At 37.4% G+C, this 16,282-nt stretch overlaps 1 protein-coding gene across 3 annotated transcripts; it reads left to right on the top strand.

Moving 5' to 3' along the window:
• On the top strand, positions 1–14,285 carry LOC103828875 (protein SABRE). Of its 3 annotated transcripts, none has more exons than XM_033277448.1 (23): positions 1–2,697; positions 2,846–2,957; positions 3,232–3,498; positions 3,611–3,873; positions 4,036–4,255; positions 4,397–4,567; positions 4,649–4,726; positions 5,127–5,378; positions 5,560–7,665; positions 7,788–9,591; positions 9,733–9,830; positions 10,083–10,439; positions 10,531–10,649; positions 10,905–11,151; positions 11,371–11,595; positions 11,790–11,929; positions 12,229–12,313; positions 12,474–12,575; positions 12,673–12,822; positions 12,907–13,206; positions 13,279–13,446; positions 13,532–13,880; positions 13,984–14,285. In XM_033277448.1, the coding sequence occupies exons 1-23, from the start codon at positions 2,627–2,629 to the stop codon at positions 14,091–14,093; spliced, it is 7,794 nt and encodes a 2,597-aa protein (XP_033133339.1). In that variant the 5' UTR covers positions 1–2,626; the 3' UTR covers positions 14,094–14,285. The 3 variants fall into 3 exon arrangements, with proteins under 3 accessions (XP_033133339.1, XP_033133332.1, XP_009102763.2); XM_033277441.1 differs by having other exon boundaries at positions 9,727–9,830; XM_009104515.3 differs by having other exon boundaries at positions 3–2,697; positions 9,727–9,830; positions 12,241–12,313.
• Positions 14,286–16,282: the final 1,997 nt, after the last annotated feature.

Here is a 16,282-nt window from a genome sequence, read left to right as displayed (position 1 = left end):
TCACGAATCCAGATTTCATGCCTAAACTGTGAACAAGAGTCATAGCTTCATACCGTAAATCATCATCCAAATCAGGAATTTCGTTGATAGCATCCCACACATTGTTAGCTTTGTCATCAGCTTCTTTCTCTTCAGCTTCTTTTTCCCATCGTTTCCGTATCATGCCAAAGATTTGGCTAGTGATTTCTGTCACCTCCTCACAAGCCTTATCTAAATAAGAATCAGTTCTGGCTTTTTTTCTTGGGGGAAGTTTTTCTCCAGTACTTTTTTCTGATGAAGAAAAAACTACGTTTTCATAACCTTGTTGGTGTATTATATCTTCTCCACTATTCATCATATGGACAAAACTTATATCATTTGCCCTCTCACTGTCTTCAATTTGGGAGTTAAAAGGATTAACATCATCATCTAACAACACATCATTATGCCATGTTGCAGTGTTTTATCCAAATGTCATTTGTAACTCCTCAAAATCTTCAAATGAATCCTCACGCAAGTATTTATTATTGGGATTAGCCTAATTAAAAAAGAAAAATATCATTACAATAAGAATCATGCATATAATCAACATCAAAATATTCATAAATTTCTAGATATAATTTATACTTTTAAATAGACTTTCCATACTTCATCATCTGCTGTGAACTTGTTTGTTTTCCCACTCAAAACCAGAATTACAACGAAGAAAATCTGTCAAATTATGGTACCTGGTTTTCAGGATCTTCATCCTATTTTTGTCGTAGCCATATGTTTTCTTCGATCCAAGTTGTTGGTGTAGAACTGATAATACTCTTGTCTCGATCGTTAGCTTATTGAATTTACCACTAGCATCACGGAAACCATTGTTGATCGCATCCACTAGTGACCGTAATAACAATCTGTTTTTAGGTCCAGACCATGAATGATATTGACCCTTACCTTTTGCATCTTGGGAATCTCCCATTGTATTGTATGGAAGCTAACTAATCACAAAGTACAACAGGGATGGTAAGAACATTATGCAAAGAAAACTATATATATTCATGAAAACATAACAAAGCATTAAAACAAACGTGGATGTAAAATAAAGTAAATAAAAATACTACTCACTATGATAGAAAAGAGGATGATCTTTGAAGTTCAATAATAATTTGGAAGCCTCTCCCTTTTAGAATATAAGATAACTACGTGATATTGAACATATATAAACACTGATATCTAACAACCTAACCCTAATAAATAACAAAGAAGCTCATGATTATATTTGTCAGAAAACAGCCCATCATGCATAAAGTCCAAGCTAATGTTTTTTTGCTCAGAAAACAACCTATAATTATATTTTGTTCGATGATGATTATGAACAGAGAAAAAAAGGAACAAACCTTGCAAGGTTGAGGACACGGTGGATGTCAAAAGAGAAGAAACAGAGCTTGATTCATGACATATAATGACGATAAGAGACAAGTTCCTTCAAGTAATTAGTGAAGGTTGGCCTCCAAGATCGATCCTTTTAATTGCGTAGCTGCGCGTGGTGGAGGATGGGGACATCATGAGTGAAGAAGAAGCCACAACGAGGCTGCATCGAGTCCATGAGAGGATGAAACCAGCCTAACGACTAGCCTCATAGAGGTGGACAAGGGATTAAGGATTAGCGAGCTGGAGATAAGAAAAGCTAAAATCCTTGACACGTCGGTGGCACGTTGAACCGAATGGAAGGGATAGAGAGGGGTAGCTTGGTTAGGAGAAGAGAAGAGCAGGTAAGGGTGGGGTGGAGAAGAGATCGGTGGCTAGGTGAGGAAGTGTGGGGTGGTACGGAGAACTAATTCATATATGCGTATGTTGTGTTCATACATATATTCAAAATGTATTAATTAATTTATTTCAAATATCTTCAAATAACATCTATAGAGATGTTATTTTACAAGACCTATTTTTAACTAAAAAAGAACGTGAAGTCTCCTAAAATCTATATCACAAATTTTTCTTGTTAAATATTGTTTTCAATTGAATAACAGGAGATTTGATATAGTTTATACAAATTGTTAATTGAATAACAGAGGATTGTAAGAGAATTGAAATCACTTTTCATAAATCACATATTGAATAACAGGAGATTTTAAAAGATTTTATAAAATGTTTGATTGAATAATAGGGGATTTTAATAAAATCCCAAAATCTCCTAAAATCTCTTAAAATCATTAAATTCAATACACCTTCCCCTAAAGGTGAGATGTAAAAGTTGTACAAAAAAAAAAAAACAACAATGACTAAAAAAGAGAACAATGGGGGACATTCTCTCTAAAAAGAGTCCTCAAAACTGGTTTCAATTCAGACACAACTGAAACCACAGACCTTACCATACACCTTACCGCACTGGATCCCAACTACCCTCTCTCAACCCGCACCAGTCCACACATGGTCAATCATCAGACCACGAAAAGAGTCTCTCTCTCTAGCGATCACACTTGACAACTTCGCTGGATCTGATCTTTAAGGAAGAAGCTCTATATACTCTCACACTCTACCAGAATTTCGATTGATTTTGAACGATTAGGGCTTTTGTTTGCTTAAAATGGTCTGTTGCTTGGAAACCGTTTGGTTCAGTGCCAGCGGCGGGTGAAACTCTCTCTCTCTCTCTCTCTCTGAGATGGCGGGTTCACCTGCTAAGTTCTTGTTCGGGTTCCTGATTCTTTCCATGGTCTTGTGGATGATCTTCGTGTGAGTTGTTAGTTCTAGTGATGATTTGCACATTCTCTAATTTCCTTCAGTAGCTGAGATTGCATGATATGATTTAGCTGCTATAGTCGGTGGTGGTGTGATTGTTTGTAGCTTCTTATTATTTATTTATTTCATTTTGACTCTCCAGACTTTGTTCAAGATTCTTTGCCTGGATTCTTAGCCGAGTGCTTGGAGCATCTGTTGTCTTCCGTTTTGGCGGTTGGAAATGCCTCAGGGATGTCGTCGTCAAGTTCAATAAGGTCAGAAGCACCCCCAAAATTCTCTAAACGGAGAAAAAATAAAACAAAAACTGCTTCTGTAGAAGATCAATTGTAGGTTTTTTACATTATCTTGCTAGTGCTATGGTAATTTTAGTTTTCTTTTGCTTTATTCCTTGTGTTTCTACTGTCTAGTTTTATTTCTTCTGTGAATTTTTACATTATCTAGCAGTATCATTTTTTTGATGATTGATTGTGTTTCTTCTACTTGGACTATATAGTTCATTTGCTTTTGGTTTGAGTGTTTTTTTCTCAGGGTGCTATTGAGTCGGTGTCTGCTGGTGAAATTAAACTAAGCTTACGACAGTCCTTGGTCAAACTCGGCGTTGGTTTTCTTTCTAGAGATCCTAAAGTGCAAGTCTTGATATGTGATCTTGAAGTTGTAATGAGGTCATCGACTTCAGCAAAAAATGTACCCAAAGCCAAAAGTCAGAAACCTCGTAATTCTGGCTGGGGAAAGTGGATGCTGGTGGCTAATATTGCCAGGTTTCTTTCAGTTTCCGTCGCTGATATGGTTGTCAAGGTTATTGGTTTGAGTTTACCATCTTTCTTCATGTTAAATACAATACGGAGATTTGATTGCTTTTAGGAGAGATCTCTGGATATAATTTTCTAACAATCTTGGTGAAATGCAGACCCGAAAGGCAGTAATGGAAGTCAAGGAACTGAAGTTGGATATATCGAAAGATGGTGGGACAAAGCCAAATCTATATGTAGAGCTGCATGTATTACCGATTCTGGTTCACTTATGTGAGTCACGCATGACGTCTGATCAGTCGTCTAGCTCAAGCTTTGAAAGGTCTACTGCTTCCCAAACGACCTCTGCCACAACAGACAGATCCTCTGCTGCTTTGTTTTGTGATGAGCTCTCTCTTTCTACTGAGTTTGGACATGACAGGTACCTGCTTTACTAGATTACATCTATAGACTGTTTTGGGAAACTTGCACTCTCTAGATTGCTCTCTGACCTTTTAAGATGCTTCTGCCCTTATTTGTCAGAAGATAAATCTTTACTCAATCAGTGGTTTGCTCAGTTTTTGTTGTTTGTTTTTTAACATAGGGCTGTAGGTATTTTTTTACGAAATGTGGAAGTTATATCTGGAGATGTAACACTGACTTTTGATGAGGATTCATTTCCAAAGAGCAAACAGTCATCATCTACTCTTCATTCAGATGAAGTTGTAACGTCAACTAGTGCTGATTCATCTGCCAAGAAATCTCCTAAAGAGCATCAACTGGTGGCAGCTCTCGCAAAATATTCTTCATCTTTTCCTGAAATGGTTAGTTGGCATATGAAAATTGACTTGGCCAGTGATTTTACGTGTCTTCAGTGAGTCTGCGTTACATAGATTAATCTTATATAGAAAGTAAAGTCATTATTTTCATCTAAGCTCTACTGATGCTTTGGTCTTGCTGACCAGATCTCATTCAAACTACCCAAACTGGATGTGAGATGTGTCAATCGAGAACATGATCTGGCTGCTGAGAATAACATCACAGGAATTCAACTTAGGAGTGTTAAATCAAAATCTTTTGAAGACACAGGAGAGAGTACACGTCTCGATGTTCAGATGGAACTCAGTGAAATTCATGTATGATTGTGTAAGGTCTTTCAGATATATGATTTCCAAATCTCTTATTTACTAATTCTATGCTCTTGTGTTTCCTTGCAGCTTTTTAGAGAAGCTGAGTCCTCTGTTGTGGAGATTATGAAAGTTGATGTGGTCTCTTTTATCTACATCCCAATTCAGGTTCGAAATCTCATGACATTATACTTTTTCACTTTCTATTTCTCAAAGCTCTTTGCATTTGACTCAACACTCTGACTTGGGAAAGCTGTGCCTACTTTCTTGTTTCCTTACAACTGACATAGGTTTCTGTTTGTGGTTTTACTCCTCAATTTTCCCATTAGATCATGGGCTCTTTTAGTTCTTGCTTGACATTGGTAACATCATTTCGATCTCCAAAATATTGGTTGATCTAATAAATGGACAATCTACTTCATATCACCATAAAGGAAATGCACTTTATTATTGTATCACATGAATTTATGCAGAACGAAGAGTATCTTATGTTGGTATGCATCAGTTTGAGTTATACTCTTTAAACCATGAAAAGTTTATGTTGCTACATATTATCTTTTTTTTTCAGCCGGTTCTGCCTATTAGAGCTGAAGTTGATATAAAGCTGGGAGGTACACGATGCAACCTATTCATCTCTAGGCTACAGCCATGGTTGCGTCTTCATTTCTTGAAAAAGAAAAAACTGGTGCTACAAGGTCCCACTCACACACTCGGTAAATCAAAAGCTGCTGATACGAAAGCCATTATGTGGACAGGCACAGTTTCAGCCCCTGAGATGACTGTTATGCTATATGGTATTGATGGTTCGCCTATGTATCATGTAAGTAACTCAAGTATATCTCTCTGACACAGTTTTGATTAAATTTAGACTGTAGTCGTAAGATAGGGCCACACAAGCCTTTTCACCTGATTGATTATTTTTGTTGTTCGTTTGTTGCGCACATATGAATTTGCTTTACTATATGCTAAACAGTAAAATGTTCTTGGTGTCTTATATGCAGTTTTGTTCGCAGTCGTCGCATGTGTTTGCAAATAACATTTCGAGTACGGGCACAGCAGTTCATGTTGAACTTGGTGAATTGAATCTGCATCTGGCAGATGAGTACCAGGAATGCTTTAAAGAAAACCTTTTCGGAATAGAGCCGAACTCTGGTTCGTTAATGCATATAGCAAAGCTTAGCTTGGATTGGGGAAGAAGTGACAGGGCATCATCTGACGAAGTTGGTTGCAGAAGTAAATTGGTACTCTCAGTAGACGTGACTGGAATGGGTATTTACTTTTCTTTCAAGCGTGTTGAATCCCTCATAACAAATGCTATGTCCTTCAAAGCTCTCTTCAAGACATTATCTGTTTCCGGAAAAAAGATGAATCAAACGGGAGGAGTGCAACCATCCAAAGGATCTGGGAAAGGAACTAGGCTTGTGAACCTGAATCTTGAACGTTGCTGTGTGAATTTCTGTGACGATACAGGATTGGACAACACACTTATTGACGATCCTAAAACCGTCAATTATGGATCACAAGGTGGCCGAGTTACGTTTAGTTCATTGGCTGATGGCAGACTACGCACAGCGAGCATTCAGTCTACTGCTTCTAAAGAGTGTAAAAGACTGAAGTACTCGGTCTCTCTGGAAATATCACATTTTAGACTTTGTCTCAACAAGGATAAACACTCAACGCAAATGGAACTTGGAAGAGCAATGTCTATCTACCAGGAATATTTGGAGGAGCATAAACCTTGTTCAAAGGTCAAGTTGTTTGATATGCACAACGCGAAGCTTGTACGTCGATCTGGTGGTCTCAATGAAATAGATGTCTGTTCTCTTTTCAGTGCTACTGATATTTCACTGGGTTGGGAACCTGACGTCCATCTGTCTTTCTATGAACTGTTTTTGCGGTTGAAATCCCTGGTTTTTGCACAAAGGCTTAAAGAACATGAAAGGGAATGCATCTCTAGTGTGAAAGATGGTGGCACGGGTGAAGAAATAAATCTGTCCAATTCTGTTGACAAGCAGAAGAAAAAGGAATCTATGTTTGCTATCGATGTGGAAACGTTGACAATATCAGCTGAGGTAGGAGATGGGGTAGAGGTTAAATTGGAGGCACAATCAATATTTTCTGAGAATGCCTGTATAGGAGTGCTTCTTGAGGGGCTTATGCTTGCTTTTAATGGATCTCGAGTGTTTAAAACTACAAGAATGCAAATATCAAGAGTTCCTTCTGCCTCGTCGAGTTTATCTGATGCAGTCCCTGTAATAACAGGTGGTCCTTGGGACTGGGTAGTACAAGGGCTTGATGTGCATATTTGCATGCCACACAAACTGCAGTTGCGTGCCATAGATGATTCGATTGAAGACATGTTGCGAGCCTTGAGACTTATAACTGTAGCGAAAGGTAAAAACATTTTTCCAGGAAAGAGAGAAACCTCGAAGCCTAAGAGTAAGAAATCTAGTCCAAAATTTGGCCGCATAAGATTTTGCATACGCAGGCTTACCGCAGATATTGAGGAAGAACCAATTCAGGGTTGGCTTGATGAACACTATCATCTGGTTAAGAAGGAAGCTTGCGAGTTGGCTGTCAGATTGAAATTTCTTGAAGATTTTATTCACAAAACTACTCAGTCTTCTAAAGGTGCTGAAACAAGTGATCCTTCAGATGAAAGAAAGATGCTTTTTGATGGGGTTGAAATTGATGTCAAGGATCCTTTAGCTATTAACAAAGTCAAGGATGAGATTCATAAACGGTCTTTTCAATCGTATTATCAAGCATGTCAGGGTTTAGCTCCCTCAGAGGGTTCCGGTGCCTGTAGGGAAGGGTTTCAGGCAGGTTTTAAGCCAAGTGCTGCTAGAACCTCTCTTCTCTCTGTTTGTGCCACAGATTTTGATTTAAGCTTGACGGCAGTTCATGGTGGTGATGTTGGTTTGATGGAAGTCTTAAAGAAGCTTGATCCTATTTGTCAAGAAAATGACGTACCCTTTTCTCGGTTATATGGAAGCAACGTTGACTTGAAAACTGGAAGCTTGGTAGTTCAGCTAAGAAATTACACACTCCCTCTTCTCTCTGGCACTTCTGGCAAATGTGAAGGTCGTATTGTACTTGCTCAGCAGGTTTGATTATTTCTTGCCATCTGTATATTTATGATTAATTTTTGTTCTCTGACTCACCGGTTTCTGGTAATGGCCTCAACTGACTAATTATATGACTGCTTGTGATTGTTCTTTTATATTAGGCAACGTGTTTTCAACCACAAATTTCGCAAGACGTATATGTAGGAAGATGGAGAAAAGTGCGAATGTTCCGGTCAGCAACTGGCACAACTCCGCCGATGAAGACCTACTCAGATCTGCGCATACACTTTCAACAAGGACAAGTTTCCTTTGGAGTTGGATATGAACCGGCGTTTGCAGACATTAGCTATGCTTTCACAGTGGCTCTTCGTAGGGCTAATCTGAGTTATAGGAGTCCAAGTGTTCCACTTCCCGTTAAAAAAGAACGAAGCTTACCTTGGTGGGATGATATGAGAAACTATGTTCATGGCAATATCACTTTATCTTTTTCTGAATCAAAGTGGGATATTCTTGCTACAACAAATCCGTATGAGAGTCTTGATAAACTTCAAATAGTGACTGCTCCTATTGAACTTCGGCAGTCAGATGGTCGTGTGTTTGTCAATGCTAAAGACTTTAAGATAAAACTGAGCAGTCTGGAGAGTTTGATTAGCCGACACTCTTTAAAAGTTCCAGTCGGCACCTCTAGAGCTGCATTTATTGAAGCCCCTTTGTTTAATCTCGAAGTTACAATGGACTGGGAATGCGAGTCTGGGGATTCTTTGAATCATTACCTATATGCATTTCCAACTGAAGGAAAGCCTCGTGAAAAGGTTTTTGATCCGTTCAGATCAACATCACTCTCGCTTCGGTGGAATTTCTCCCTTAGACCGGAGAAACTTCACCAGTCTTCCTCAGGTACAGAGCAGTCAACAGACACTGGAACTGTCTATAGCTCGCAAGACAAGCCTGAGACACCCACAATGAATCTTGGAGCTCATGATTTGGCATGGATACTTAAGTTCTGGGGTTTGATGTACTATCCTCCTCACAAGTTACGTTCTTTCTCCAGATGGCCTAGGTTTGGTGTCGCCAGAGTTGCAAGATCAGGAAACTTATCTCTAGATAAGGTTATGACGGAATTTATGCTCCGTGTAGATGCCACTCCTTCCCTGATCAATTACATGCCTTGGGACTCTGATGATCCTGCCAGAGGATTGACGTTTAACATGGCAAAGCTAAAATACGAATTATGCTATAGTCGTGGGAAGCAGAACTATACATTTGAATGCAAGCGAGATGTGCTTGACCTTGTATATCAAGGTCTTGATCTTCACGTGCCTAAGGCTTTTATTAACAAAGATGTGCATCCTTGCATTGCTTTGAGGAAAAGCACTCAAAGTGCTTTGATAGACAGAATACCCTGTGGAAAGAATCGCAAGAGGGATGAGAAGCATCGCGATGAAGGTTTTCTATTGTCGTGTGATTATTTTACAATCAGAAGGCAGGCCCCAAAAGCTGATCCGGAAAGGCTATTAGCTTGGCAAGAGGCTGGAAGAAGAAATCTTGAGATGACATATGTGCGGTCTGAATTTGAAAACGGAAGCGAGAGTGATGAACACATACGATCAGACCCTAGTGATGATGATGGATACAATGTTGTCATTGCTGACAATTGTCAACGGGTCTTTGTTTATGGCCTGAAACTCCTGTGGACCATTGCGAACAGAGATGCTGTTTGGTCTTTTGTTGGTGCAATATCGAAAGCATTTGAGCCTGCCAAACCTTCTCCGTCGCGTCAGTATACACAGAGGAAGATTACTGAAGAAAGCCAAAAAGAATCTTGTCAAGAAACGCATCAAGGGGAAACGATGAAGTCTTCTGCTAGTCCTGGAAGAAATATCCCTTCACAGCCTATGGAGATGGCAGGACCTCTTTCATCACCGTCACACTCGGTGAAAATTGAGAAATCATATGACAGAGCTGGTATGTCTTGATTTTATGATCAACGTCAGTTTTGTTCTTTTTTTATCTTAATCAACCTTTCTTTAAGCACTGGAATTTCTAAGAGAACTTACTGCTTTATTCGCGATACATCATACTTACGTATATTTGACCTAGATCTAGGTAAAGTTGAGAACAGTGAATCTGAGGAAGAAGGCACTCGTCATTTCATGGTGAATGTCATCGAGCCACAGTTTAATCTTCACTCTGAAGAAGCTAATGTAAGTAATCATTGTCTTAGAAGAATGGACATTCGACACCATTACCTATTTTAGGGTCTTGTCTGTTTAATTCTACTTAGTTGGCCTTCAAACCTCTGGACGCATATATTAGAGTCTCGTGTTGGCAAATGTATACTATTTGGTTGGACAAGCTGCATGATGAATGTAGTACCCACTAAAATTGACATGTTATTGTTTTATGTAATAAAAATCGAATTTTCTTACTGGTTGATTAATGTCTATGGATACCAGGGACGCTTTCTGCTTGCTGCTGTTAGTGGCCGTGTTCTAGCACGATCGTTTAATTCCATCATGCGTGTTGGTGTAGAAGTGATTGAACAGGCTCTAGGCACTGGAAGTGTCCAGATTCCAGAATGTAATCCTGAAATGACATGGACACGGATGGAAATTTCTGTAATGTTAAAGCATGTGCAGGCTCATGTTGCTCCGACTGATGTTGACCCGGGTGCTGGATTGCAGTGGCTCCCAAAAATTCGTAAAAACTCGCCAAAGGTGAAACGTACTGGGGCTTTACTTGAAAGAGTCTTCATGCCTTGTGACATGTACCTTAGGTATACAAGACACAAAGGTGGAAATCCTGATTTAAAGGTAACGCCATTTCTAATAGTTAAGATTTCTTTATATTGTTTGAACTTCCGTTTCAGAATCTTTTCAGAACCAAATTCCTGTTACCTCGCAGGTGAAACCACTAAAAGAACTCACTTTCAATTCACACAATATAACCGCTACGATGACTTCTCGGCAATTCCAGGTTATGCTGGATGTTCTGACTAATCTTCTCTTTGCAAGGCTTCCAAAGTGAGTATTGAAACCTGAATAAAAATTAAAGGCGATACCTATAGATTTGTTTACTGCAGTAACTAGCTTGAATAAAAATGAAACCTGAATAAAAATTCTTGTTTACTGCAGTAACTAGCTTGAAATAAACATAAGTGCTTTTCAGAATCCATACCACTTCAGTTCACCAATGACTAGAGCTACTTAATTACCTAAAGTATCTGTTTAGTTTTTGAAGTTTTCTAGCATTAAGAAGGATCTCCTTTACTGATTCAGGCCTCGGAAAAGTAGTCTCCAATGTCCCACTGAAGATGAAGATGTTGAAGAGGAGGCTGATGAAGTAGTTCCATATGGAGTTGAAGAAGTAGAGCTTGCAAAAATTAACCTTGAAGAAAAAGAGCGAGCACGAAAGTTGCTTCTTGATGATATTAGAAAATTGTCTCATTGTTCCGACAGTATGGCTGACACACATATGGAAAGGGAAGGTGAATTGTGGATGATTAGTACCAGAAAATCCACACTGGTAAGATATTACTGAGGGAAGTATGTTTAGATGCTATATTATGATGATAGTGTGAAGTAACCTCCGCTTTAGAGATTAATCTTTCACTGTTTTTTTACGGTATGCAACTATTCAGCTAAGAACTTTATGTTTTTCCCAAGTGTCATCCTTCTGTTTGTCTCCTGTGAAATTAGATCGTTATGACAATATAAAGCTGATGTTGCATTTGGTTTGGTTTAGGTGAAAGGATTAAAGAAAGAGCTCTTACATGCACAGAAGTCTAGAAAGGTGGCTTCTGCATCTCTAAGAATGGCGCTACAGAAGGCTGCACAGCTGCGACTGATGGAGAAAGAAAAGAACAAAAGTCCATCATATGCTATGTGTATTTCCTTGCAATTCAATAAGGTTGTTTGGAGCATGATTGTAGACGGTAAATCCTTTGCTGAAGCAGAGATAAATGACATGGTAAGTTTATGCATATGCATATCATGTTTTGTTATTCACCATCACTCTTTAGAATGTGAAATGATGAGAGTTTACTTGATGAGCAGCTTGTTTAGAATCTGTCCTCAATCTACTTTTAGCTCATTTCGGACTTGACATAGTCTATTGCAACAAATTAAGAATCAGTACATATTTAACTGGATTTATACATGCAGATTTATGACTTTTATCGGGATTACAAAGACATTGGCGTTGCTCGATTCACCACCAAGTCCTTTGTTGTGAGGAACTGTTTGCCTCTTGCAAAGTCGGATATGCTTTTATCAGCGTGGAATCCTCCAAGCGAGTGGGGAAAGTACGTTCTCTCTTTGTTTGCTTATCATATCACATGCTTTGCAATGCATTTTAATCCTGAATGATGGTTCTTAGATGCACTGGTGAAGGTTTTAATGTGTTGAGATAAATTAATGGAATCATAGGTATATAGAGCTTAGCACCGTAAACTCAAACTTCAATAATTACTAATTTGACACTAGTTCTGACTTTGAAAGTGTGCTTCCTCTATCTTACCACATATGTTGGAAGAGACTAAAAGCATTCAAACTTTGTATCAGTTCTCATCTGCTAAGTGAAATTCATTAGAAGTGACGTTAGTTTTATTTGCAGGAATTTTATGCTACATGTTGATGCAAAGCAAGGAGCACCAAAAGATGGACACTATCCTCTTGAGCTTTTCCATGTATGTATCTTTTTCTCTTTCCATGATTAGTTACTTACTGGATTTGAAAATAGTGACCCAACGTAACCATTCTAATTAACAGTCTACATCTTTAACCGAACTATGTTTGATCACCGTGTGAATTTTAAAATTTGTACGATAATACCTGAAAATCTTGTAGGTTGCGATTTACCCCCTGAGGATTCATTTAACAGAAACAATGTACAGAATGATGTGGGAGTATTTCTTCCCAGAGGAAGAGCAAGATTCCCAAAGGCGACAGGTCAAAAATACATCACAATTCAGCATTTTTTAATGAAAATCTGATAATTGTTGGAAGTTTGTAGTGAATGTTTTTTGGTTAACTTTCTCTGCCGCAGGAAGTTTGGAAAATTTCGACAACAGCTGGTTCGAAACGTGTGAAGAAAGGGTTAGTAAGTCATGAATCTTCTACAACTAGTCACTCCAATGTTGAAGCATCTCGGGGGAGTTCTGTAGGGCTGTCACAAAGCAATGCTGACTCTGTTCAAGTAACCTATCACCTTAGCCTGCACTTGTAGTTTGAAAGAACTTTCACCATTCTTTTTCTGATTTAACTTACATTCTATTGGCAGAAATCAAATACTCTCAGCCTCAGGTCTAGCACGGGTGGTTTTGGTCAGGAGTTGAGAAGAACATCTTCTTTTGATAGGACCTGGGAAGAAAATGTAGCACAATCCGTAGCCAATGAACTCGTTCTACAAGCTCACTCTTGCACCGTGTCATCTTCCGTTGAACAACAGGAGGATTCCTCTAAACAGAAGATCAAAGAGACAAAACCTGTCAAGCCTGGCCGCTCTTCTCATGAAGAAAAGAAAGCTGGAAAATCTAGGCCTAGAAAGATGATGGAGTTTCACAACATCAAAATAAGCCAGGTAACTTGGCTAGTAGTCTCTACAACATCAAAATTGATTTGGTTTAATCGGTTTACAACATTTCATCTTCAGGTGGAGCTTCAAGTGACCTATGAGGGCTCAAGATTTGTTGTAAATGACCTCAAGTTGCTGATGGATACATTTGACCATGTTGAGTTCACTGGGACTTGGAGAAGACTGTTTTCTCGTGTTAAAAAACACATCATCTGGGGAGTACTGAAGTCTGTTACAGGAATGCAGGTCAGAAATTTGAATCATAGATAGGTTGTGAGGTTTTAAGGTTTAAAGATAAGTAAAGCTAATAACAATCAAAAAAAAAATTCAGGGGAAGAAATTCAAAGACAAATCACAGATTAACCGTGGGATTACTGAGAATGACCTTAATCTAAGTGACAATGATCACACGGGGAAACCAGTGACGTTGTTTAAGCGTCAAAGTGATGGAGCAGGGGAGGGATTTGTTACTTCTGTTAAAGGACTATTCAACACGCAAAGGCGCAAAGCCAAAGCATTTGTGTTGAGAACTATGAGAGGTGAAGCAGAGAATGATTTCCACGGGGAGTGGAGTGACAGTGATGTAGAATTCTCTCCTTTTGCTCGGCAATTAACTATAACGAAAACTAAGAAGCTCATCAGACGTCACACTAAGAAACTACGTCCAAGATCTCAAAGAGGTTAGCACATCCTGATGTAACATTTTGTCAGAATGGACATGTCATTAGAACTTGTTCTTTATTCGCTGGACTCAGCACTTTAACTTGTTTACTTTCCCCTTAGGTTCGACTTCTCAGCAAAGAGAATCACTTCCATCATCATCAAGAGAGGTTACTGCATTTGAAAGTGATTGTTCAAGTGGATCTTCACCGTACGAAGATTTTGAAGATTAAAATCATTCTTCTTGGCTGAGGTAGGAAGGGAAGGATAGACTTCTCAGCTTTTGACAAGACTTGTAAATTTTGTTTTTTTTCCCGGCTGTAATAGGAGAACGAACAATATTGAGAGAGAGAGAGATCAACAATATTGTACAGACGTTGGTATATTGGAAAAGAAATTAGAAACCACAGGTCACTTCATCAGTCTTTACCGTCTCCAAAACAGCAAGTGTTGCTTGTCAGCTTAAATTGCATATAAGCTTCGTTCAATTACAAATGGCTTATAGTTACGTGTTGATGTTGTCCGCATAATCATGAAGAAGGTCAACAAAAGAAAAAAGAACTAACATTGTCAAAATTTAAGGAATATGCTTACTCCTTCTCGATTTGAACTTAAGCTTTTGTCTTCGTATTTAAACGATTGATGTTATAGAGTTTAATTAATGTTTTTAAACCATACAAATAAAATAAAAATGAAAATAAAAATAAAAAAAATAAATATGAGTGGTTGAACTTATTAGAAAACAAATAAAAACTTTTAATATATCAAAAATAAAAATTTTAATAGATAATAAATAATACATTTAATTTTTATTAGTATACGTGAAATATACAAAATATCAAATATTTTAAATATGGGAGAGGTATTTTTTCAAAAATTTAGATCACTTTTTGGTTAAGAATTACGAAAATGTTCATTTAAAAGTATGCTTCACTGGTTGGATCATCATAGATAGAAGGCTATACTATACAGATTAACAGTGATAAGCGAGCCGAAGTGACAAATGGATTGTCCACGCTTAAATTGGCTTGCACAAGTTGATATTTTGAATATTGATTGTACAAATCCAAATATAACCAAATTCAAACATGACCACTGGATTGTCCACAAGGTCGAAGTAATAAACTAGGGCTAGGAATGGGGTGCAGAACAAACATAGATAAAATGCAGATCTTTAGTTTGCAGATAAAACTGCATTTTCTTGTCTATTCGTGATTGTAAATGCAGAACTAAAAAAATAGAAAAAATAATGACTGAACTGCTTGCAGATCATCTTTGGTCTTTAAAATGAGGTGTCCCGTAAATGCAAGAGAAAGGGTGGGGGAGGGAGTAAAGGCCCAATAAATGCTTTGATTAGTTTTTTATACAGTTTTCTTCTTTTTTTTCTTTCTGACAATGTTTTGTTTTCTTTTAAAATTTATTTGCAATAAATACTCTTATGTCATCTGACTTTATTAATTCAAACATCTTTCGAAACTAAAGTTAGTACTTTTTTATTTTTGTAACAGTTTTAGATGATTTTTTATATTTTTATACAGTAGTATTTATCTTTTATAAATCATAATCATTCTTAAATATATATATATTATAATACATTCATGTATTTTTAATATTGTGTTTAACTGATTTTTCATATTTTTCAGGTTATCTCATATATCTACATCTAATAAAATCAGTTAAAATAATTAAGGTACATAATAAATATTTTCAAACAATTTATTTTATGTACTATAACACATTATAACACATGCATGTATTTTTTAAAAAATAATAAAAACTATTGATAAGAATTTTTATTTTTTTGTTTTAGATATTTAACTTAAAAATTATTGTTTAAGATTTTGTCAAATATGTTAACACGATAAATTATTTTAATCAGTTTGATCTGCATTTGTTCTGCATGATCTGCATTTGTTCTGCTTGATCTGCATTTTGTGTTTGATCTGCGTTCCATTCGAAGCCTAGATGTGTCTAAGGAATTGGTCATGTTAAGTGAACATTTTCTTTATTTAAATACTGATAATTTTTCGTCAAATCGATTTGATTTAAGTTTATAATTTATTTGGATAATATATATATTTGGATCATCCACTAACTGACCGGTTCAACCCACTTTTCGTCTTAAGAAAAAAGGGTTGTCCCATTTCATTCACTTTCCATATTAATTTGTCTCTGACCGGTTTATTATATTTTAGACATGAACCACCCATATACAATCGAGTTCAGATTGTCCGCACCAGCTTTAAACCCAACGTTTGTAATGGTAGTTGATAACTTTTATATGATTATTCGGGGTTGACATCAAAATATATTTACAAGTTTATGAGTAATAGTAGTTTGTAGAGATGGCAAAGTCACCTTGATCCAGACGTGGCTCGCAAAGGTTTGTAGCGAGACGGTACTAGACCAGAGTTTTCTAGAC

The sequence above is a fragment of the Brassica rapa genome, chromosome A01, assembly GCF_000309985.2.
Source record: "Brassica rapa cultivar Chiifu-401-42 chromosome A01, CAAS_Brap_v3.01, whole genome shotgun sequence".
NCBI lineage: Eukaryota > Viridiplantae > Streptophyta > Magnoliopsida > Brassicales > Brassicaceae > Brassica > Brassica rapa.
The sequence above is the reverse complement of the archived record's forward strand: the minus strand, read 5'-3'. Positions and strand labels throughout refer to the sequence as shown.

What these genes read in the sequence shown, in the direction of transcription:
- LOC103828875 (XM_033277441.1), top strand. Translation starts at nt 2,627, where the DNA reads ATGGCGGGTTCACCTGCTAAGTTCTTGTTCGGGTTCCTGATTCTTTCC. An exon ending in TCGTCGTCAAGTTCAATAAG is followed by an intron (nt 2,958 to 3,231) that starts GTCAGAAGCACC and finishes TTTTTTTCTCAG; the next exon opens with GGTGCTATTGAGTCGGTGTC. An exon ending in TCGCTGATATGGTTGTCAAG is followed by an intron (nt 3,499 to 3,610) that starts GTTATTGGTTTG and finishes GGTGAAATGCAG; the next exon opens with ACCCGAAAGGCAGTAATGGA.